At 42.0% G+C, this 23,785-nt stretch overlaps 2 protein-coding genes across 3 annotated transcripts; both read left to right on the top strand.

The window, feature by feature from the left end:
- Positions 1-2,047: 2,047 nt before the first annotated feature.
- SERPINH1 (serpin family H member 1) lies at positions 2,048-11,492 on the top strand. Of its 2 annotated transcripts, XM_063432181.1 has the most exons (6): positions 2,048-2,161; positions 3,444-3,487; positions 6,166-6,827; positions 6,955-7,053; positions 7,313-7,545; positions 10,887-11,492. In XM_063432181.1, the coding sequence occupies exons 3-6, from the start codon at positions 6,200-6,202 to the stop codon at positions 11,187-11,189; spliced, it is 1,263 nt and encodes a 420-aa protein (XP_063288251.1). In that variant the 5' UTR covers positions 2,048-2,161; positions 3,444-3,487; positions 6,166-6,199; the 3' UTR covers positions 11,190-11,492. The 2 variants fall into 2 exon arrangements, with proteins under 2 accessions (XP_063288251.1, XP_063288242.1); XM_063432172.1 differs by lacking the exon at positions 3,444-3,487.
- Positions 11,493-21,240: 9,748 nt separating this feature from the next.
- LOC134599968 (exosome complex component RRP4-like) lies at positions 21,241-22,278 on the top strand. The gene has a single exon (XM_063444989.1). It carries the CDS (start codon positions 21,247-21,249, stop codon positions 22,126-22,128), a length of 882 nt encoding a protein of 293 aa, XP_063301059.1. The 5' UTR covers positions 21,241-21,246; the 3' UTR covers positions 22,129-22,278.
- The last annotated feature ends 1,507 nt before the right edge of the window (positions 22,279-23,785 follow it).

Here is a 23,785-nt window from a genome sequence, read left to right as displayed (position 1 = left end):
TGATTTTTTTTTAAATGTATCCAAAAAATCTTAAAATGTTTGAAAATGTTACACAAATATATAAAATGGAGTGCTTAATTAGACATGGGTAATAAACCCATTGTACAGCGCTACGGAATCTGATGGCGCTATAATAATAATAATAATAATAATGGAGCCCACAATACAGTACAGGAATATAGAGAGAATGGAGAGTCTGGCGCTATATAATAATAATAATAATAATAATGGAGCCCACAATACAGTACAGGAATATAGAGAGAATGGAGAGTCTGGCGCTATATAATAATAATAATAATAATAATAATGGAGCCCACAATACAGTATAGGAATATAGAGAGAATGGAGAGTCTGACTTCTCTTTAGACTACAGAATTATTATTTTTTTTATATTTGAGTCAATTTTGGAAAACCAGTCTAACTTTTTTCATTTTTTTATTCTTTGATTTTATTTTTTGTTTATTTTTTTGTTTTAGTTCATCAAACCCCATGACATGGGAATGCAGGCCTTTTGATGGCTTTTCTATCTCTGTTGGCTATTTATTGTGAGGGGAAGGACCTCCTGGGGGATGGGTGTGTGTAATAACCCATCTTGGATTACCCTAAAGCACTGATGTCTGGAAGTTTCTCTGCAGGAATTCAGAATTTGGACAGGAGACCAGGTGTTCAAATAGAAGCAGGAGCATGCTAATTAATCAGATTGCCCCCATGGTACATTACTGGCAGGGGAAGGGGGCAACACATGTAACCACTGCACCTGGATTCAAATAAAGGATCCCTTCCTGTCCTCCATGGGCCACCTCTGTATGTAAAACTTTGTATTTTGATACAATTATTTGTTTTGGAGTTTTAAGTCATATTCCCATTCTGTCTTGTAAGTCACACTCTCAGGTGGATTCATCCTTTCACCTACACTTAACTGGTTGTATAGGGGCCCAAATGACCCTGGGAGGGGTGACCCATTCTTAGGGGGAAGCAGAAGATATGACCTGTCTGATTGGCATGAATAAAAAATAAAAATAAAACTGAAATAAAAGTGGATCCTCAGCCATAGGTAGCAGTTCAGGGTCCCTAACAGTTAGGGGTGGTAGGGGGGAGGGGGTAGATATCCAGGATTGCCCCATATTACATCACATTGTTATTTTTTTCTTTTTTTAATGTAGCCTATTTGTACTTCTCCCCATATACTGCTGTTGCTTCATATATTGTTTGGGTTTGGGTTTCATATATTGTTTGGGTTTGGGTTTCATATATTGTTTGGGTTTGGGTTTTATATATTGTTTGGGTTTGGGTTTTATATATTGTTTGGGTTTGGGTTTTATATATTGTTTGGGTTTGTTAAACCTAATTGCTCCTGGGTAGATTTTATTTAACTCTCTCTGTGATATAACAGGATGTGTAAAGGGAGGTGTAGGCTGGCATTATAGGTCTCACCCACAGAGCTTGCAATCAGTATTTAGCCAGATAGAAACTGTAGGAAAAAGTGATTAAATATATAACATTTCCAGTAATATGTATCTATAAAAGACTAAGGGATGGCATACGGAATATATTCTGCCCTGCATATATAACACATAGTGTCCCCTCAATTCCCCTTGGGGGCATTACCCTGTCATCAGATGATGCTTTATATGCCCATTGCCCACAGTCCCATGAGAGTGCCAATCACAGGATTAAAAGTGGATCCTATGCAATTGTTACAGATTTATCCTATTGTTACATTAACAGAAATATTCGTTAGTTTGTGTAGAATGAAATCTATTACTATGTTACAGAGATGGGCCCTCCACATTGCCTGACTGAGGGCATGGCTCTCACACTGTACCCATCCTTGACAGAGGGCATGGCTCTCACACTGTGCCCATCCTTGACAGAGGGCATGGCTCACACACTGTGCCCTACCCTGAGAAACAGGAGAAAGGAATTTTTGGGCAGTCTGATTGAGAGGGGCTGGGAGATTGGAGAGGAGGGACTGGGGACGTCAGACTGTGAGGGGGGACTTCAAAGCCCCTTATTTAAATAAACTTTTCCAAACTTCCAGAACTTTCCTCTGCATGGGTATATAGAGCCAGCTAGGCAGAGAGAGACACAGATTTGCAGACACAGAGCAAGCAAGAGGTTGGAGAAGGTCTTAGCCCCAGGTGCCCTGAAATCCTTCTAGGTAAGACCATTCCCTGTCTGCATGCTGTCTCTGATTTAACCATATGTTTGTGCAAGGGGTGCACTTATTTTCCAACTATGCTTCTTGTACTAAGTGGGGTTTTATCTAATTATTGCAAGGGGTGCAGGGTGCAGGGTACAAATTAGCTGCCTCTGAGGCACTGAATGGGTTAAATGGCATTAAAAGATGCATTGATCAAATTGTGGCATTATATTGGATCTAACACCAGGTTCATTGAGTTGGAACATTTGCAGACCTTGCATGATCAATATCCTGGTATTCTGCCTGTATTCACTAAGCAGTGAGACGGACTTGCAAAATGAAACCCAAAACTGCAGACTTGGGAGGGAAAAATGTCCAACTTGACAACTGGAGGATTTTAACCAGCCCATAATTCTGCAAGCCAGTCGCCCGGTCGTTGGCTGTTTAGTGAATAGGACCATAAATAATTACAAATGGCTGGTTAATAAATAGTGTTCGCTGTGTTGTTTTTAACCTTGTTATTGCCATATTTGTGCCAAATATATTCCGTTTGCAATGTGTTGGGCACTGCGCGGGCTCTAAATGGTTAAATCCAATATACGATAAACCGCCATTTTGTATTTGGTAGAATTGCAAAACCTTTTAACGTATTACTGTGTGCATGCAATTAACCCAATCATTGCATCATTGAGACTGTTTGTTTGTTTTCCAACGCTGCTATATTGGCTTTATCATTGCTGACGCCAACTCACCGTAGCTCACTGTTTAGTAAATAAGCCATAGAAATATTGTTAACATCGCACACGACTGACAATAAAAGGATTGAAAGATGAGTCAGAGCGGATAATCTGCAGTTCCAAACACAGACAGAATGTTAACTGTAAACTTCATTTTCTGCATCACTTGGTTATAGATGTTTGTAGAGATAATATTGTACAGCGCTGCGGAATTTGTTGGCGCTTTATAAATAAAAATAATATGCATTCAAAATGGCCGTGCTCTCTAGGACAAGTAATGCAGCAATGCAAGAGTTAAAGAGCACTGGGCATCATGACAGCCCTGCCACATCAGCACATCACACCAACTCTGACGCCCTGCACCCACCATCACCCGCAGCCCCCTCCTTCCATGCAGCCATCGCTAGTCCCTTCCCCTGCAGACAGTAAATCTCTATATCATTATTATTATTATTAGGATTTAAATGGTCAGATATCTCCTACAATGTGACCCCTGGACCGCGACGGGGCAGCTTGTTTAGTCTGTTCCCTAGGATTCTGCTTTATCTGTCTATTTCTTTCAGAATGAAAATTGCAAACGTTGACTACAGTATGAAAAAGTGTCAAGGTATCTTGGTTGAGATTTTAAAGAAAAACAACTCCGTTATTACTGGTCTGCCGGCTGGTCTTAGCAGCTATGATCCTATTGTTACCTGTCTGGACAATAGGATATTACTGTGATGTACCTGGTTAAAAATATTGATTTTATTGTAAATATTATTTCCCTTCAAATCTCCAATGAATTCTCCAGCTCTCTGCAACTCGGCAAAGGTTTAATAAACTTTGAGTTTGTTATTATTATTTAAAAGGCTCCAACATATTCTGCAGCGCAGTACAACTTTATTTGTTGCCCTTTAAAGGGCACTGTTTTAAAACCAGCCTTCCCTGGCCCTTAGTCCACTAAGCTTTTAATAAGTAGTTGGAAGACGCTTTGCTCTGGCAGTCAGATCTGTAGCTTGAGGCAACACTTTAAAATCTAGGTGGGGTTAAGATTAATAATGAGCTCAGCAAACTAAAATTAGCAATAGTTCTTTGTTTAAGACTTGGCGTGGATCCACGGCTTGCTGCATCCTGCCCTGCATGTTCTTCTGAAGCATAGTCAAGTTCTTAACATTTGTGAAAAATTGATTTACATTTTGAATGTGCATCTCCATTAGACCTCTGCAGGGAAAGTTATGACTGTACCTTTGATGCCCACAACTGCCTGTCTCTAATATTTAGTTAAAGAGCTTTAAGTATGCAGCGGCTTTGTAGCCTCAGGTATAACTACTGGATCAACAGCACAAAAAACAAATGTCAGGAAGGCTGAACTTGATGGACGCAAGCAGTGGCGTACACACAACCCATGGGGCCCCGGTGCGAAAACTGATCCGGGGCCCCCCCCGCGCGAGCGCTTACTCTGCGCAGGCTGGGGCCGCAACACATGGCGGCGGGCACCTGGTCGCAGGGCTGCGACCCGTGCGACCGCGGTATGTATGCCAGTGCATGCATAAACACATACACTTAAAGGACCACTACAGACACCCAGATCACATCAGCTCAATGAAGTGGTCTGGGTGCCAGGTCTCTCTAGTTTTAACCCTGCAGCTGAAAACATAGCAGTTTCAGAGAAACTGCTATGTTTCACTGAGGGTTAATCCAGCCTCTAGTGGCTGTCTCATTGACAGCCGCTAGAGGATTTTCTGCGATTCTCACTGTGAAAATCACAGTGAGAAGACGCTGAACGTCCATAGGAAAGCATTGAGTAATGCTTTCCTATGGGCGGTTTGAATGCGCGCGTGGCTCTTGCCACGCATGTGCATTCGAAGCTGAGAGGCGGATGGGGACGGAGAGATCCCCAGCGTTAAGGGAGTCCGGCGCTGGAGAAAGGTAAGTGCTTAAGACACACACACACTCTCATGAACAGACGCACACATTTACTGACAGACACACACTCAGTGACAGACGCACACAAACATACTCAGCAACAGACACACACACTAACACACACACTCTAACACTAACACACTCACTAACACACACACTCACACTCACTAACACTAACACACTCACTAACACACACACTCACTAACACACTCACTAACACACTCACTAACACACACACTCACTAACACACTCACTAACACACACACACACTCACTAACACTAACACACTCAAACGTTTTTGTTTTTTTTAATCCCCCCAGCCTCCTTACCTGTGGGAGAGCTGGGGGGATTCCCTGGGGTCCAGTGGTGTTGCTGGCCCTGCTGTCACCCGGCTGGCTGGCGGGCGCGCGAGGGAGCACTGTCCCCTGGGTGCTCCCTCTTCAGCTCCCTCGCGCGCCGCGTACTGATGCCGGAGCCGGAAGATGACATCATCTTCCGGCTCCGGTTTCAGTGCGGTGCGCGAGGGAGCTGAAGAATCAGCACCCAGGGGACAGTGCTCCCTCGCGCGCCCGCCAGCCAGCCGGGTGACAGCAGGGCCAGCCTCGGGGGGCCCGGAGGTGGCCGTCTCCTGGGCCCCCCAGCAGAAGAGGCTGGCCCTGTGGGTACATGCCTGGGTCGCAGGGCGGCCGGGCCCCCTGGTGGGCCGGGCCCGGTCGCAGCCGCGACCCCTGCGACCCCGGTATGTACGCCACTGGACGCAAGTCTCTTTTCAGCTATGCAACTATGACTGGAAAAACCCCACTGGCACCTCCCCAATTCCTGAGACAGTTAAACAAGTCCTAATACTGTAATGCGCTGCGGAATAAACTGGCGCTATATAGATACCAATAATAATAATACCAGTGGGGAAAATTTCCATTAAAGATTAGAACCAAGTTGTGCACAGAGTAGAATAACCCAAATCATTAGTACTTTCCAAATTAGTTATTCAACTTGCTGCTTGTCCAGTAGAACCGTAAAATGAATACTTTTTAAAGCAAATTTATTGCAGTTTAATTAATTTATTTGTAGATGTCTTCCAAAACAAAAAGAATAGTAATTTGTCAACTTTGGTCATTCAAAGTTTGTTGCATTTACTGCAGTCACTCCGTGTAGCCACTAGGGGGAGTAAAAGAACCGTTTAGGTCTTTCTGCCTCGAAGCTACAGTCGAGTGACAAATCCTATTTTTCAGCCGATTTAAACATGAAAAGAGGTTAATCATTGTAAGATCAAATTATTCTCGAGCTAAAAGGCACCTGAATGATAGCTTCATTGAGTTACTTCTAAATAACTTGCTAGGGTTCCATCTTTTAGTAACCATGCGTGTTTCTCTGTTGCAGGATCACCAGCTAGCATCCTACCAATAAAGTCACCATGTGGATGATGAAGATCGTGGCCCTCGGCTTCCTCCTCGCTGTACATGCAGCAGTTGATAAGAAGCTGGTTGTTGACAAGAAACCAGCAGATGCTCCAGTTGCAAAGAAGATCAGTGAGCAAGCTAACACACTTGCGGACAAAAGTGCAGGCCTTGCGTTCAACCTCTACCACACTATGGCCAAGGACAAGAAGATAGAGAACATTCTTGTCTCACCTGTGGTGGTGGCATCTTCTCTTGGCCTGGTAAACCTCGGTGGGAAGGCCAGTACTGCTGCCCAAGCTAAGGCTGTCCTGAGCGTTGACAAGCTGAGTGATGATCACATGCACTCTGGCCTTGCAGAGCTCCTCAATGAAGTCAGCAATTCCACGGCCCGTAACGTCACTTGGAAGATTGGGAACCGGTTGTATGGACCAAGCTCCATCAGCTTCACTGACGACTTCGTTAAGAACAGCAAAAAACACTACAACTACGAACACTCCAAGATCAACTTTAGAGACAAGAGAAGTGCCCTTAAATCCATCAACGAATGGGCTGCCCAGACTACTGATGGCAAGCTGCCCGAGGTGACTAGCGATGTGGAGAAGACCGATGGTGCGCTCATTGTCAATGCCATGTTTTTCAAGCGTAAGTATGTTAAGTTAATTAAACAAGTCCCTTGAATAAGTTTCAATAATGCTGTTTATTTTTGTTAGAAACATGGAAGGTTGTAGAAATACAAATAAATATATGTTTGTTATTGTATTTTCTTCAGCTCACTGGGATGAAAAATTTCACCACAAAATGGTCGACAACCGTGGTTTCATGGTGACTCGCTCCTTCACCGTGTCCGTTCCCATGATGCACCGCACAGGTAAGCAGTGATCAGATCAACTATATAAAATGTTCTGTAGGAAATATTGTGCATACTTCACCGCCCTTCTCATCACCGCATGATATACTTTAAGCCATCAAAGATCTCTCCATGGTGTTACCCACTAGAATAACTTCATTTTTTCATTTGTGCCAGATGTTGCCAGAAAACTATAGAACCTCTTTAATTGATTAAATTGTTTTGGTTATGACGTTAGGGAAAAAAACAAATAATCATCCGGTTGTTATTTTCCTTTAAGGTTTGTACAATTACTTTGAGGATGAAGTTAACACTCTTCAGATCTTGGAGATGCCACTGGCTCACAAACTGTCCAGTATGATCTTAATCATGCCGTACCACGTTGAGCCACTGGAACGGGTGGAGAAACTGCTGACCCGAGAGCAAGTGAAGACCTGGATAGGAAAGTTTACTAAGAAGGCAGTGGCCGTGTCTCTGCCCAAAGTCAGCCTGGAAGTTAGCCACGACCTCCAGGTGAGTTTATTAGCCAGATCGCTCATACCATAACTTAAAAAGACTAAAGTGAAATTGGGTGTTCCAATATAGTTGGAAAAAATTGGACCCCTGTTTCACTAAAAGATATCTCTATAAAAATTGAATAAATGTACGGTATAACCTTTATTTGGCCGCTTACGGACAACACAGAAAAACACAGTGAAGTGATAGTGACACACTCGTGAAAATACAAGTGAATTAAAAGCTGAGTAAATGCAATATGGATATTGTCCACAGGTGCTGGGAATGGCAGTGATATCTGAATTGTAATTAGAGTATAGAGTACAATATATAGTACGGTATAGATTTAAATCAGATGTCACATACACCAAATTCCTCTAGAACTAAATATCCACAGTCTGTAAGACTTAATAGGTATTTCGGCTAAAAGAGGTGGGATTGCACCGTCAGGCTGAGGTGAATTGTGTATCAATACTATTGTTTGTTACAATCAAAAGTAGTACATAGGAAACTGTTAGGTCAATGAAGACCGTGATAGCAGCACCTATGTATATATACATATACACAACCACACAGACTAGGTCAGTGAATACCATCTAATATCCAAAGTTCTCCTTGTAATAGTATACAATAGACGGGAGGTACATTTGATAGTGGATAGATGGCATTACACTGGGTCAACACAGTAGTGAGGGGGAGTGTCTCAGAACAGCAATAGGGGTATATAATGCATAGGTATAGGTTAAGGGTGAAGGGATGGTACAGCCAAGCGTATCTAAGAATAAGTTAGTAACTGGTTAGGCAAACAGATCCCATACACAGACTGATACTTGCCAACCACCCCACTATTCCCCAGATATAAAGACCATTTAGTCATATAAACCACCTAGATAAGTTGTAGTTAACTCAAAAGTAGATTCCTCACACACTGCTGCTTCGAGGCAGCCTAACGCTTATAGAGGTAGCTATCTAGCTAACTAGGGAGAGTAGCTGTTTCAAAAGCATCCAGGATCAAAAGGATTGCACTAATACTGCTGTTAAAAGGAGTATCTCGTTCTGTCTCCTGTCAGCATTCAGTACTGCTGCTACATCCAGCACTGAAAGGGTATAGACCTGGTGCTGAGCTGGCTCCAAGGCACAACTCAATCTGTCTCCCCTATTCCCTTAGTGCTGCTGCTGCATACCCTAACGTGCAGGCAGTAATACTGCATATATCTGAATGTCCAATTGAAAAAAAGGTGCTATATATAGTGTCAAATCCCCCAAAGGATAGCCGTTTGCATTACTCAGTATTAAAATAACCGGCAAACGCTCGACGCGCGTTTCGGCGTGGTCACACGCCTTTATCAAGAGCTCCTGGTACAGCTGTAGGGAGGTGAGTATATACCGGGTGAAGATCCGCCCAGCATTAGTGTACTCCAATCAGCGTTAGCTGGGGAGTGGCTAGGGGCGGGATTACGGCCCGATCAGATCTGTTCAGAAAAAGTTTATCCGGATGTCGGGTAGCTCATTATTGTTTGGCCATCACCATGGTGATGTAGCCGGTCGTACGCTGTGCGCGCGCAGAATAGATCGTGCGCCTGCGCAGAGACTTGGGTTCAGCAACCCGTTCATTGTACTAGATACATATGGAACAACATATATATTAACATACTGTGCATATGCCATAGATAAGTGCTGTTGGTTTTTAAATTTTTATATATATATTTTCTTCCTAAATGCAGGGGGTCCGTCTACTTAAAGGGACAGGTAAGTATGTGGGACAAGCATATAGTTTCATACAAAGCCTGGCCATTCTACTAGACCCTCCCTAGTTGTTGTCAATTCGTCCATATTTGGACCGATGTTCTAACGTTGAATTGCATTATGGTGTGGCCCCCAGTTTTTATATGTTCCATGAAATTAATTGGGTTAAAGGAGACCCAGTAGATCACGGATCCATCATGTGTAGTCTTTAGATAAACCATCCAGACAGGCGAATTTCAGTAATAAACAGAAGAATGTACACCTCAATTCTATGGTCATAATCCCCATTGGACACTGACCTAGTCTGTGTGGTTGTGTATATGTATATATACATAGGTGCTGCTATCACGGTCTTCATTGACCTAACAGTTTCCTATGTACTACTTTTGATTGTAACAAACAATAGTATTGATACACAATTCACCTCAGCCTGACGGTGCAATCCTACCTCTTTTAGCCGAAATACCTATTAAGTCTTACAGACTGTGGATATTTAGTTCTAGAGGAATTTGGTGTATGTGACATCTGATTTAAATCTATACCGTACTATATATTGTACTCTATACTCTAATTACAATTCAGATATCACTGCCATTCCCAGCACCTGTGGACAATATCCATATTGCATTTACTCAGCTTTTAATTCACTTGTATTTTCACGAGTGTGTCACTATCACTTCACTGTGTTTTTCTGTGTTGTCCGTAAGCGGCCAAATAAAGGTTATACCGTACATTTATTCAATTTTTATAGAGATATCTTTAAGTGAAACAGGGGTCCAATTTTTTCCAACTATATTGGAACACCCAATTTCACTTTAGTCTTTTTTCGTTTAACACATATGGGGTTCATGCCCTTCTGATATCTCTGTAACCCATTGGGAATTTTTTCGAGATAGACTTGCTCCATCTTGAATATTTCCTTTCTTGTTTCCATACCATAACTTGTTAGTATTGAGGCTTGACACCTCCCTTCCTAGATTTAGTTATTTTAAACATGGTGGCTGCAGTGATGTCGCTTACTGACTAGCTATTGCATTTTGGGTAGGTCGTAGCTGCCTGCAAGCTTTATATTTCTAATGCTTGTAAAAAAGCTTTTACTGTTGCTATTTACAGTGGCAGTAACCGGCGGACATTCACTTTACTAAAACAGTCATTTTAAATTTTTAACATGTTTAGTATTTAGAAATCTTTGCTAATGCCTATTGTCCACTGCTAAAATACCGAACGCTTATTTAAATCATAGAGTCAAAATCTGGAAAAATATATTTGTCAAACAAGCTTATAGTCTGAAACAGGTATTCAATTAGAGGGCCAAGGTTGGACAGGATTAATATATGTCATCATAGTGCAGCAACTGATCTAGGTGGACCATGGTCATACCTATGTTTTTGGGGGGGTTTATTTTAGTGTCATCCAGGGGTGTCCACAGGATAGATCTCCAGATACTGTAAAACTTCAAGTTTGTTGGTCTTCAAAATGGCAAAGGAGATTGTGGTACTAAAACATCTGGGGATCTACATTTTAAGTACCCTTTGTGCAGTTTATTTAAATCCAATAGGATTTTTTAAATTTCTCTAAGCTGGTTCTCACATCTTTTGTCTTCTTAATTCCAGAAACATTTGGGAGATCTTGGCCTGACCGAAGCCATTGATAAATCCAAAGCTGACCTTTCCAAAATCTCTGGCAAGAAGGACCTTTACCTTGCCAGCATGTTCCATGCTGCAGCCTTGGAGTGGGACACTGATGGAAACCCATTCGACGCAGACGTCTATGGCAGGGAAGAGCTGAGAACCCCTAAACTCTTCTACGCTGATCACCCCTTCGTCTTCCTTATCAAGGACAACAAGACAGACTCTATCCTCTTCATTGGCCGACTAGTGAGGCCAAAGGGAGACAAAATGCGTGATGAATTATAGTATATTCCAAAACACAAATGGGGGGCATGGCTGGGTAGTTTTAAAAAAACTTTGATATCGTTTTGTATTACAAAGGGTGCTAAATGGCTCATGTCACATCTTGTAATTAGACACAGCAATCTGTTTACATCAGCAGTGGTGTACCCTCTGGGGTTAATAGTCCTGACCAGAATAACTCACTGCAGTTTGCAAAGTAACAGGGAAAGAGATGCTCAATTTAACCCCGTGCACAGCATTCCAGGAGAGCACGCTCGTAATGGCTTCTATCACGAACTCTCCTTAGCACAGGGCTTTTCAAAATGGTAGCTCTTCAGCTGGTGGAAACACAACTTACATGATTGTCAGAAAGTCCATAGTTGAGGGACATATAGTTAAGGCTGCCTGAGGTTCATGAGGTTTCTGATTAAATAGCAGTTGGGTATGTGATGGCCACTGGTGCTTTAGAGGGGACACTGGTCTGCAAGGCATTCCACGAAGGTGGGGCCATTCCTTCAGGTGGATAATCTAAAGACATTTTTTTTTAATGACCGGTAATGTAATAATCATTCCTGGTTGTAATAATAAGCCGCAAAGCTTTTAGCAATATCTGTGGCAAGTCAGAGACATTGCTGGAAATAAACTGTGTTCGATAACATTTTAAGATGAGATGGAGATTCCCAAAGATCTAGAACACGGCTGAGCAAAAGGAAGATCCCCAGATATTTTAGAACTACAGCTACCATGATACTTTGCCCTCCTTTAAGAATGTCACAGCATTGTGGCATTTTCAGTTTTACAACATCTGGGGATCTACAGTTTGCCCGTCTTTGGTCTAGAGCAGGGGTGTCCAAAAGGTAGATCCTCAAATATTTTAAAACTACAGCTTACATGATTTTTGTCATTCTCAATGTATGCAAAGCATCATGGGACTTGTTGTTCTACAACATCTGGGGATCTCTCTTTAGGAACCCCTGGTGATATTAGCTCCCCTCACTTTATATCTGCTACATGTGCATGGAATTAACCCTGTCAGGGTTGCATACAACACAGTTTAATATACACATGGCATTTAGTAACAGAATTAACCCTTAGTACAAGCAGTTATTTTTGTTGAATTTCGTTGCTCAGTCTTCAGCCGCTCAGTGAGAACCCAAGTTTAAAGGTCAGGCGATAAATTGGTAGCACATCCACCATTTGTTTTATGGAATATACTTTCAGGTCTTGGAAGCCGGCTCTGCCCTCTCCTGCGAGAGGATTTACTCTGTATTAAGAGGTCAAGGAAGCACATTAAGGGAGATGGCAACTGGTATCTCACTATGCAATCACTCCTAGGACCCGATCGGGTGCTACATCGAAGTTCTGAGAATGAATGTGGGCTGGGGATCAGGATGTACGTATTTAAAAATATGAAAAAAAGGAAAAAAAATGGATTTTGAATTACTTTCACCATGTGGATTCACAAAATCTGTATTTTGTAAAAGTTACAAGTTTGAAAGAAATGTGAGTGTTTTTTTGCAATAAATTTTTAAAATAAAAGTTGCAATTGTTTTTATTTTGAGATCCGGTTATTTGGGCTGGCTGAATATGAGAAATACTTTGAACTATTGTTGGTTGGTCGCTATACTTGTCCATAGGAATGGTCCAGCTTTCAATATTTGTAGCAGTTTTTTTCTATATAGCTGACGTTATCTTTTTCTATTTCAGAACCCGGAATATGCATCGAAATATAAAATAATTCATAAATCCCAACATCTCAAATAACTAAAGAGGGTGTGTGGCCAGTACGCTGTGTTACATTGTGACTTAATGACCTACGACTCAGATTAAATCCATTAAAATGAAAAGCCCCAAAATATATATTTACACAAGCTAATTTCTAAACACATTTACTAACTTTAGAGGCAAATAATGGAGAGTATTATTGCTATGAAACTCTGTCATACTCCGGGCTGTCTTTAAAGGGGGGCTAAAGGGGCAGCTTCCCCGGGCCCAGTTACTCCTGGGGGGTCCAAAGTAGCTGCCCCGTGGGACCCCTGTACCTGCGTGTTTGTGTGTTTCTGAGAGTCAGTGTGTGTGTGTGTGTGTGTGTGTATATATATATATATGTGTGTGTGTATCTATGAGTATGGCAATGCATTCATTCATGCATTCCAATGCCAATACTGCACACACATACGCTAACACTGCACATAAATACATCCCTGCATTCCAACAACGTTGCACACAAATACACCACTGCATGGTTGTCTGTGTTCCTGTGTGTATCTCAGTGTTTGTGTAAGTGTGCATCTGTGTGTATGTGGCAATGCATACATCCAAGCATTCCAACGCCATCAATGCACACAAATACACCCCTGTATGTAAACATTTGTGTGTGTGCCCGTGTGTGTATCTGTGTGTGTGCACCAGTGTCTGTATCAAAGTGTGTGTATCTGAGTGTGTGCATGTGCTAGTATGTGTGTATATGCCAGTGTGTTTGTGTTAGTATGTATCAGTGTGTTAGGATGTGTGCATGTGTCAAGGTGTGGGCATGTATCAGTCTGTTTATGTGTATGTATATCTGTATTAGTATGTATGTGCATACATCCAGGCAATCAAACACACCGCTGCAAACACAATCATTACATACAAACACACCCCTGAATACAAACTCCAAAATCGTATACAAACACACCCTTCACTCACCAACACTACACACAAATGTACATCTGCATTTAAAAGACAACACTACATCCAAACACACCCCTGCATGCAATTACAAACGATACATACAAACACACCCCTTTATTAAACCGCTAAAATTATATACAAACACCAACTCAATACACAAAAGCACAGCTGCATTTAAAAGCCAACACTACATACACCCCTGCATTAAAACGCAATCACTACACACAAGTACACCACTGCATTCCAATGGTAACAGTACATACAAATACACCCCTACATGCACACATACACTCTATACAAAAACATGCTGACATTCAAATTCACAAACACTGCTCACAAATATAGCCCTACAAGAATGGCCAAATGGTAGATGGGTATCTATCTTTTCTCCACTTTTGTGCTATAGAGACCCAAAAAACATTCTTGCACCCCAGCCCCCTCTACATTATTTACATCAGTAGGTTGGGGTGGAGTCCGTGATTGCATGCCAGGGAGCTGGGGGTTAGGAGTAGGGGAGTTAGGGGAGGGCAGGGTACAGGGAGCCAAAGCAAATGCTTGCCCAGGGTAAAATCGACATTAAAGAAGGCCCTGGTGATACTATCCAACATTCCAAAAAATGTTTTGCTTTCAGTAACAAGTGCATTTGGGAAAAAAAAGATTTTTGGGTTAAAAAAAAAAAAAATGCTAATGCTTCTGAATAATAGGCATTTGGCCAGAATGAAATTTGCCCAATTATTATTATTATTATTATTATTATTATTATTATTCATAAAGCACCAACAAATTCCATAGTGCTGTACAATAGGTGGACTAACGACATGCAGTTTCAATGAGATGAACTTGATACACAAGAGCAGAGGGTATTGTGGGCCCTGGTCAAACAAGCTTACATTCTAGAGGGAGTGACGCTAGGTAAGGGAAGGGTATTTCATGTACAGAAAAAAAGTAGGTTACTAGAATAGATTACAGTGAAGGGTTGGTTTTTTTGGATTACACCGGTGCAAGAGAGGAAGCAGGGTGGGTTACCAAGGTGTGGGGAGGGAAAGCTAATATCTGTTTAATGGATATCCTATCCTAAAGAACTGAGTTTTTAGTGACCTTTTGAAGGAACTGAGACTGGGTGACAGTCTAATGGAGCAGGAAAGGGAGTTCCATAGAAACGGCGCAGCCCTAGAGAAGTCTTGGAGGGGGAAATAGAAAATAGACGGGGATCTTTGCCAGAGCATAGGGGCCTAGACAGGGCTGGTGCAAGGATTTTTCCCGCCCTTGGCTGTGACATCACAATGCCCCACCGATATGATCTGCCATATGGACTAACGCCAGTGTGTTAAAAAGTCTGCAGGGACAGGCTATAGACACCAGAACCACTTCATTAAGCTGCAGTGGTTCTGGGGACTATAGTGTCCCTTTAATGTGAGGTAAATTAGAGATTAGTGCCATTAATACTATACTGGATTGCCTATTTACAACCAGATGAGGATGGTGATGGGCTCTAGCTGCAGTTTGGCTCCACTGGTCTGGTGTAGAACAGGCTCTCTGGAGGCTGCTTGTAACTGTGGTCACAAAATTCAATGTTCTGGGAGAACGGGAAGCAGCTCCATTTTTTGGGGCCCCTTACACAGCTCAAGGTCTGGGTCCCAGGGCCTGACAGTGAGTATGCCCATAAGGCCCACTCATAAGTCCACCTATATGTTCCATCCATGAGTTCGCTCACAGGGAGTGGAGTGTGTAGGGTATGTGTTATGTGTTACTGTAGAGGATCTAATATGTGTGCTTATGGAATGTAGTGTATAGGAATACCAGTTTGAGTAGGTGATTCAGTCAGTGGTGCATTTTGGATTTGTGCTGCCCTAGGCACGACTAAATTCGGGCACCCCCAAAATATAAATTTGCCCCCCCCCACCACCCCCAATTCGTGTCAAGGCCTTTTTGTTGACTGACAGACACATGCCCTTATTGATACATGCACTGATATACACTCACTGACAGATACAGTCATTGGCACACACATACAGTCATTGGCACACACTGTTTAACCAACACACACTTTCACTGACAGGCACCCACTCTCAGATACACATAAAATGACATACACACACTGACACACACTCACAGGCACACCCATTCTCACTCGCAGACACACACTGACAGCTACACTCACTCACAGTAAGGTGAACAGCCCCAGAACACGAGGCAAACAAGGCATTTGTCTGGGAGCTAGGGGTGTCATTTTTTGGCGCCCCCCACTGAAATATGGGAAAGCATTGTGATTGGCTTTTGTTCAACACTTCTAATGATGTCAGCCAAGCAGGCAGATCCAGTGAGTTAGGGATGCACGCATGGATTACCCCCATATCTGGTATCTCGCAGTGAGTTAGAGGTCCATGCTTGGAGTACCCCCATATCTGGTAGCTCACATTGAGTTAGGGTGTCCATGCCTGGGTAATCCCCATAAATGGTATCTAACAGTGAGCTAGGAATCCATGCCTGGGTTAACCCAATATCTGGTATCTCACATTGAGTTAGGGGTCCCTGCCTGGATTACCCCAATACCTGGTATCTCACAGTGAGTTAGGGGTTCATGCCTGGATTACCCCCATATCTGGTGTCTTACAGTGAGTTAGGCGTCCACGTCTGGATAACCCCAATATCTGGTGTCTCACAGTGAGTTAGGGGTTCATGCCTGGATTACCCCCATATCTGGTGTCTTACAGTGAGTTAGGCGTCCACGTCTGGATAACCCCAATATCTGGTGTCTCACAGTGAGCTAGGTGTCCATGCCTGGATTACCCCCATATCTGGTATCTCACAGTGAATTAGGGGTCCATCCTTGGATTACCCCCATATCTGGTATCTTACATTGAGTTAGGATGTCCATGCCTGGGTTACCCCAATATCTGGTATCTCACATTGAGTTAGGGGTCCATGCTTGGATTACCCCCATATCTGGTGTCTCACAGTGAGTTAGGGGTCCGTGCCTGAATTACTCCAATACCTGGTATCTCACAGTGAGGTAAGGGTCCATGCCTGGATTAACCCCATATCTGGTGTCTCACAGTGAGTTAGGCGTCCATGTCTGGATAACCCCAATATCTGGTGTCTCACAGTGAGCTAGGTGTCCATGCCTGGATTACCCCCATATCTGGTGTCTCACAGTGAGTTAGGCGTCCACGTCTGGATAACCCCAATATCTGGTGTCTCACAGTGAGTTAGGCGTCCACGTCTGGATAACCCCAATATCTGGTGTCTCACAGTGAGCTAGGTGTCCATGCCTGGATTACCCCCATATCTGGTATATAACAGTGAATTAGGAGTCCATACGTGGATTACCCCCATATCTGGTATCTCACAGTGAATTAGGGGCCCATGCTTGGATTACCCCCATATCTGGTATCTCACATTGAGTTAGGGTGTCAATGCTTGGATTACCCCCATATCTGGGTTCTCACATTGAGCTAGGGGTCCATGCCCATATCTGGTGTCTCACAGTGAGTTAGGGGTCCATGCCTGTATTACCCCATATCTGGTGTCTCACAGTGAGTTAGGGGTCCATGCCTAGATTACCCCCATATCTGGTTTCTCACAGTGAGTTAGGGGTCCATGCCTGGATTACCCCATATGTGGTGTCTCACAGTGAGTTAGGGATCCATGTTTGTATTACCCCATATCTGGTGTCTCACAGTGAGTTAGGGGTCCATGCCTAGATTACCCCCATACCTGGTATCTCACAGTGAGCTATGGGTCCATGCCGAGATTACCCCCATATCTGGTATCTCACAGTGAGCTAGGGGTCCATGCCTGGATTACCCCCATATCTGGTATCTCACAGTGAGTTAGGGGTTGATGTTGGGATTACACATTCTTGGTGACTCATAATTTCTCTGAAGACAAATCTGATATTTATGGTTCTCCTTTCATTATACATCTTGACACTCCGGGAACCAGTACATCTTTCATGCAATTTGTTTTGGACTCATTAATATGCTGTATTTTTTGCATGCCCAAATCTTTATAGTTTAAGGTATAGAAGCTCCTGATGATGCTCTGTTAGTGTTAGGAGTCGGGTTATAGCTAGGGGTAGGGTCACGGTAGGGTTAGGGGTAGTTTTAGGGGTATGGTTAGGATTGGGGTTAAGGGTAGGGGTAGGGTAAGGAGTAGGGTTAGGATTATGGAATTGCCGAAGCCCCGAATTCCCGAAGTACCGAATTCCCAAATTGCCGAAGTCCCGAATTTCGGAAGTGCCGAACTGAACTGAATTTTTTGCCCATGCACATCCTTAGCTGCCAATAAAGGTATTCCTGCCTACCCTCAATATAGAGTGTGTAGGAAACTGCACTCACTCCCATCAATCTGAGCCAGGGTGCTTAGCTGTACCAGAACCAAACACCAGATTCCCATAGAAGTAGTACAATAAAGGAAAGAGGTCCAGGCACTCCTTGGTCCAAAAATAGGCAGTTTATTGGAACCACAGCAACGTTTCTTTGACACCTTTAACTCTCTTCTTTGCCCTGCTGTGGCCACCCCTCAAACTAACCTTACAGCCGATATCTTTGCATGCTACTTTACCGACAAGATTGAACAGCTAAGGAAATAATGCTCCCCTCCTTGCCATTCTCTTTCTCAACCACACATAGATCATGCCTTTCCTACCTTCAGACTTTCTCCCCGGCTACTGAACAAGAGGTGGCTGCGCTTCTCCTTTCCTCATGCCCCACCACTTGCCCGCTCGATCCTGTCCCATTTCACCTTATCAGATCTCTCTCCCCTTGTCTTGTGCCTACCTTAACACACATCTTCAACTGCTCTCTCTCTTCTGGCATTGTCCCTGCTGGCCTTAAACATGCCACTGAAGTACCTATCCTGAAAAAAAACATCTCTCGACCTGTCCTTCCCCTCTAACTATCGTCCCCTATCCCTGCTCCCTTTTTCCTCAAAGCTTCTGGAAAGACTTGCCTTTACCCGTCTGACTTGTTTTCTCAATCCCAACTCTCTCCTTGACCCTCTTTAATATGGCTTCCGCCCCCTCCACTCTACTGAGACTGCGCTTATCAAAGTTACTAATGACCTAATCGCAGCTCAATCCAAAGGCCACTACTCCATACTAATTCTTCTTGACCTCTTGGCTGCCTTTGACACCGTTGATCATGCTCTCCTTCTCCAAACTCTTCAATCACTCGGTCTCTGTGACTCTGTCCTCTTGTGGTTTTCATCTTATCTCTCCCCACGCTCATTCAGTGTCTCTTTTTCTTTTTCTTTTTTTTATATTTAAGACCATACCTGCCGTTTTATCGTTTCGAATATTTCATCATTTATGGCTTGGTATATTAGTCATCATAAATATTTACTGGCTCATCCCTGTCTCCTCTGTTTTGTTTATTAATTAAAATTTCCTTATTTATTTAAACTTTATGAATGCATGTATTCTCTTTCTGATTGGTATTCCTTGAGAAGTATCTCCTTACCATAGAGACAAAAATGGAGGGGGGGGGGGGGGGGGAGAGAGAAATTATATTTTTAGATCATTTAAACTATACAGTAATGATTTGGTTGTAAGCCAAAAGGGTAATACCTTTTTACAGCTCCACCATATGTGGAGATAATCCCCCTTAGTTTCACCACATCTCCAACATAGATCATTATTGTCTTGTAACACTCTTGACATTTTTGAAGGTACCAAATACCATTTATTGATCACTTTGTAAAATGTTTCCATTAAGGAGAGACTGTGCACATATTTATTTACTTTGATTATTGCTTCATACCACTCTTCTGGTTCTATGGGGCAGTTCGGAGCTTTTTCCAAACTTTTTATTGCTGTTGGAAAGTTCTCTGTTTTTGTAATATCGAGTAATTTTGTACATTTTGCGAAAAGATTCTTTGAATCTTTCCTGTTAAAGATTGTTTTTAATATATGGTATGGTTCTCCATTATTCATAATTGATTTGTTCTTCAAATAGTTTTTAACTCTTAGGTATGAAAAAGCCTCTCGATTTGGAAGGGACATTGTCCTGACTAATATATCAAAGGTCTTTAATTCATTATTCGCCATTAGATCTTCAACCTTTCTAATATTTACAGCTTTCCAAGCTTTTAGCGATATATGACAGCCTTGTCTCGTACCGTTTTCCAAGCCAAACCAATTTGAACAAATATTTTGGCCTATGGACCTAGCTGCCGGTTTCTTATACAGGGTGCCTATCGCATCTAACACCCATCCCGAGATATTAAAGGCCTTCAAAGCCCTAAACATGAATCCCCAGCTGACCCTGTCAAACGCTTTCTCTGCGTCTAATGACAGGATCAGCAGGGGACTCCCTTTCTTATCTGACAAATCAATTGAATCTATTAACCTTCTGATATTATTTCCTGCATTTCTCCCAGGGACAAATCCAACCTGGTCTGGATTAATAATTTCAGGTAAGACTGTTTTTAATCTCTTTGCAATAATTGAAGCGAAAATCTTGACATCTACATTTATTAAAGAGATCGGTCTATAACGTTTTACATCTGTTGATATTTTACCTGTCTTCAAAATTGGCAAAATATTGTCCCTCAACATCTCCTGTGGAAATGATCCTCTGTTTACAGCCTCATTGAAAGTTCTGGTTAACGGTTCCACAATTATGTTTTTCATAACCTTGAAGAACTTATTACTAAAGCCATCTGGTCCAGGAGTTTTAAAATTGGCTAATGTATTTATTGCTTCTGTTACTTCTTCTTTAGTGATGACCTTGTTTAATGATTCTAGTTGATCTAAGAATATTTTTGGTATTTCAAGATCTTTTATATAATTATTATTATTGATTCATCCGTAGGTCTATTGGACAAGTTGTATAGGGACTTATAAAATTGATTAAAGGTCTCCCCTATTTCATTCGGAGCTCTATATGTTATACCTTCATGTATAATTTTATCTTTACGATTGTCTGCTAATTTCTTTTTCAGTTGGTTTGATAGAATTTTATCTGCTTTATTTTGTCGATAATAATATCTAATTTTTTATTTAATTGTTTTCTTTTCTATATTTTCTGATATTTTTTTCTTAATAATCTGTTTAATATTAGCTATTTTCATTTGCCCTTCTCTATCTGGATTTAATTTATATTCTTTAGAAACGTTAAATAATTGGATATATAATTCTTATAGTCCTTTTCCTTCATTTTTGGCTCTCTTTTTAATATTTATACAGTGTCCTCTTATAGTCGCTTTATATGTGCACCAGGTAATCAAATCTGAAGTATCTTCCGGTCTATTTTCCTAAAAAAAAAATACTGTGACAGTTCTTTTAATAACCCCTGGTTTTCCATGCTAAATAATATTGAATCATCTAATTTCCAGGTAGTTCTAGGATAAATATATTTTCCATCTTTTAGATCCATTAAAATAATGTTATGGGATTAGCGTGAGAATGGCGGTTGAAGTGAGATTGCCGGTGGCAAGGAAGCGAGTTACTGAATCGGTGCAGTTAGACAATACCCGGCACCTGGTATCACCCGGGGACACCATCACCACTGACACCGGGTTTATGAGAGGTCATGGAACTTATATGGAAGATGAAAAGCTTTTAGCATCAGTGGCCGGTGTGGTAGAGCATGTGAACAAACTTGTATGTGTCAGAGCCTTAAAAACCAGATACAATGGAGAGGTTGGAGATGTTGTCGTTGGCCGCGTTACAGAGGTGCAGCAGAGGAGATGGAAAGTGGATACAAACTCCAGACTGGACTCCGTATTGCTCCTTTCAGCTGTAAACCTTCCCGGAGGGGAACTGAGACGGAGGTCAGCAGAGGACGAGTTGGCAATGAGGAGTTACCTGCAGGAAGGAGACTTGATCAGCGCAGAGGTTCAGGCTGTATACTCTGATGGAGCTCTCTCAATGCACACACGAAGTCTCAAGTATGGCAAGCTTGGGCAAGGTGTCCTTGTTCAGGTTTCTCCTTCATTGATAAAAAGACGGAAAACTCACTTCCACAATTTGCCCTGTGGAGCGTCAATCATTCTTGGGAACAACGGCTTTATATGGCTCTACCCTACTCTGGAGCAGACAGAAGATGAAGCAGGGGGGTTTGTCACCAATCTGGAGCCAATCTCCTTAACTGATCGAGAAGTGATTTCGCGGCTACGGAACTGCATTCTTGCCTTGGCTGCCCAGCAGATGTTGTTGTACGATACCAGCATCCTCTACTGCTATGAAGCTTCCATGACGCACATGATCAAAGACATACTGAAGATTGAGGTTATTGAAGATATAGTGCTGGAGACCAGGCAACGTCTTGTAGAACAGGAAAGCTAAATCTTGGTTCTCGGTTCCAGGTTCCATACCTAATTCCATGCAAGACCCATTAGGCCAAGTGAATAATTACCTTCAGATCTAAGATATACATTTCTGGTGCAGACATTTTCACTTGCTTTTCTGTGTAACAATTCAACTGTTCCATTTTTGTTGTTGTATCCATTGTTTCTGTAGCTTCATTGAAATATTAAAGTATTTTATTCTTCATAAGTGACAGCAGTCAAAATCCACCGAATGTGACCCATTATACCATCTTGGAAGCAACCGTACTCTGGCATTTATTGCATATGTAGTCTCCTGCTACATTTTTCACCACAGTGACGCAGAGTAGGTTTCGCGCACTAGAGGGCTTTTGGGGTCAACTGTATCATCAAAAAAACAAGTGTACGTTATTCCACAAAGCATCAGAACTTTCTAATGGTATGCTAATTATTTCATGGATAAATTCTGTGGCTTTTAGCATATTTTTAATGATAAATTCCAATTTCCAATATGGTAGTTTCTGGTATAGGTTCCTAATCCAGCTCTAATTCACACCAGTTGTTTATGATTTAATTGCTTCCCAGTTCTAGCTCTGCAGCATAGTTACAGATCTATCTACGGATTTATATAGTGGATAAATACAAGTTATGACTCTGTGCCATCTCTGAGAGCTTTAGTAATTGCTAGAATAGAGCCAAGCAACGGACCATGGACAAAGCTACAACAAGCTCGACCACCATGGATAACACCACCTGGATTCCTCCTTCACTCTGAAAAATGTGTAAGGGTTAAAGGGACACTACACTGCCCAAATCCAAAATATATTTAAAAATAATGTTATGGTCTGACCAAATCATTATTTTGATCGCTATATTAGTCACTTTTTCTATCACTTTTGGGTCTCCTAGGAAAAAAAATCAATTCTTGAATATGAATTGTGCGGCCAAGAGTAAAACGTATATTCTTTGGCCATGGGGTTCCGAACCCTCCAAATGTCATAGAGGTTTTTTTTTTTTTTTTATTATATTGTGGAAAGTAATTGCATTTCTTACGCCATTTTTGTCCAAAGTTGTCTTATTATTATTAAATGTATCTAATACAGTGTCCAAAACACAATTAAAATCCCCTCCTATTATCACATACCCCATAGAAACGTTTTCAACTCGTTCTAGAATATGGGAGAGCAGTCTCATCGGATTACGATTAGGTAAATATACATTCACAATTGTGTACAGATCCCCATTAATTTCACAAATCAGTATTATAAATCTACCTTCTGTATCAATGTCCTCATGTTTTATTTCTACTTGAAGTAATTTAGAAAAACAAATAGCCACTCCAGCTTTCTTTTCCTCTTTCTTTGAGGAAATCGATAATAATGGAACATTTTTGCCAAGCCATGTAGTACTATCTCCTAAGGTCCAGTGAGTCTCTTGTATCAGGACTAGTGACGTCCCGAACGGTTCGCTGGCGAATAGTTCCTGGCGAACATAGCGTGTTCGCGTTCGCCACAGACGGCGAACATATGCGATGTTCGGTCCGCCCCCTATTTTTTTTTGTGGCCAAATTTACTAATACTAAGTAAAAATTACTTAGTATTAGTAAATTGTGCCCCTACTCGCAATACCGCGCGTAGGGGCATGTCTATTAAACAGTGAGCAGCCTGTGGGACCTA

The sequence above is a fragment of the Pelobates fuscus genome, chromosome 1 (assembly GCF_036172605.1).
Source record: "Pelobates fuscus isolate aPelFus1 chromosome 1, aPelFus1.pri, whole genome shotgun sequence".
Classification (NCBI taxonomy): Eukaryota; Metazoa; Chordata; class Amphibia; order Anura; family Pelobatidae; genus Pelobates; species Pelobates fuscus.
Note: the sequence above shows the minus strand (reverse complement) of the source record. Positions and strands in the feature narration are given on the sequence as shown.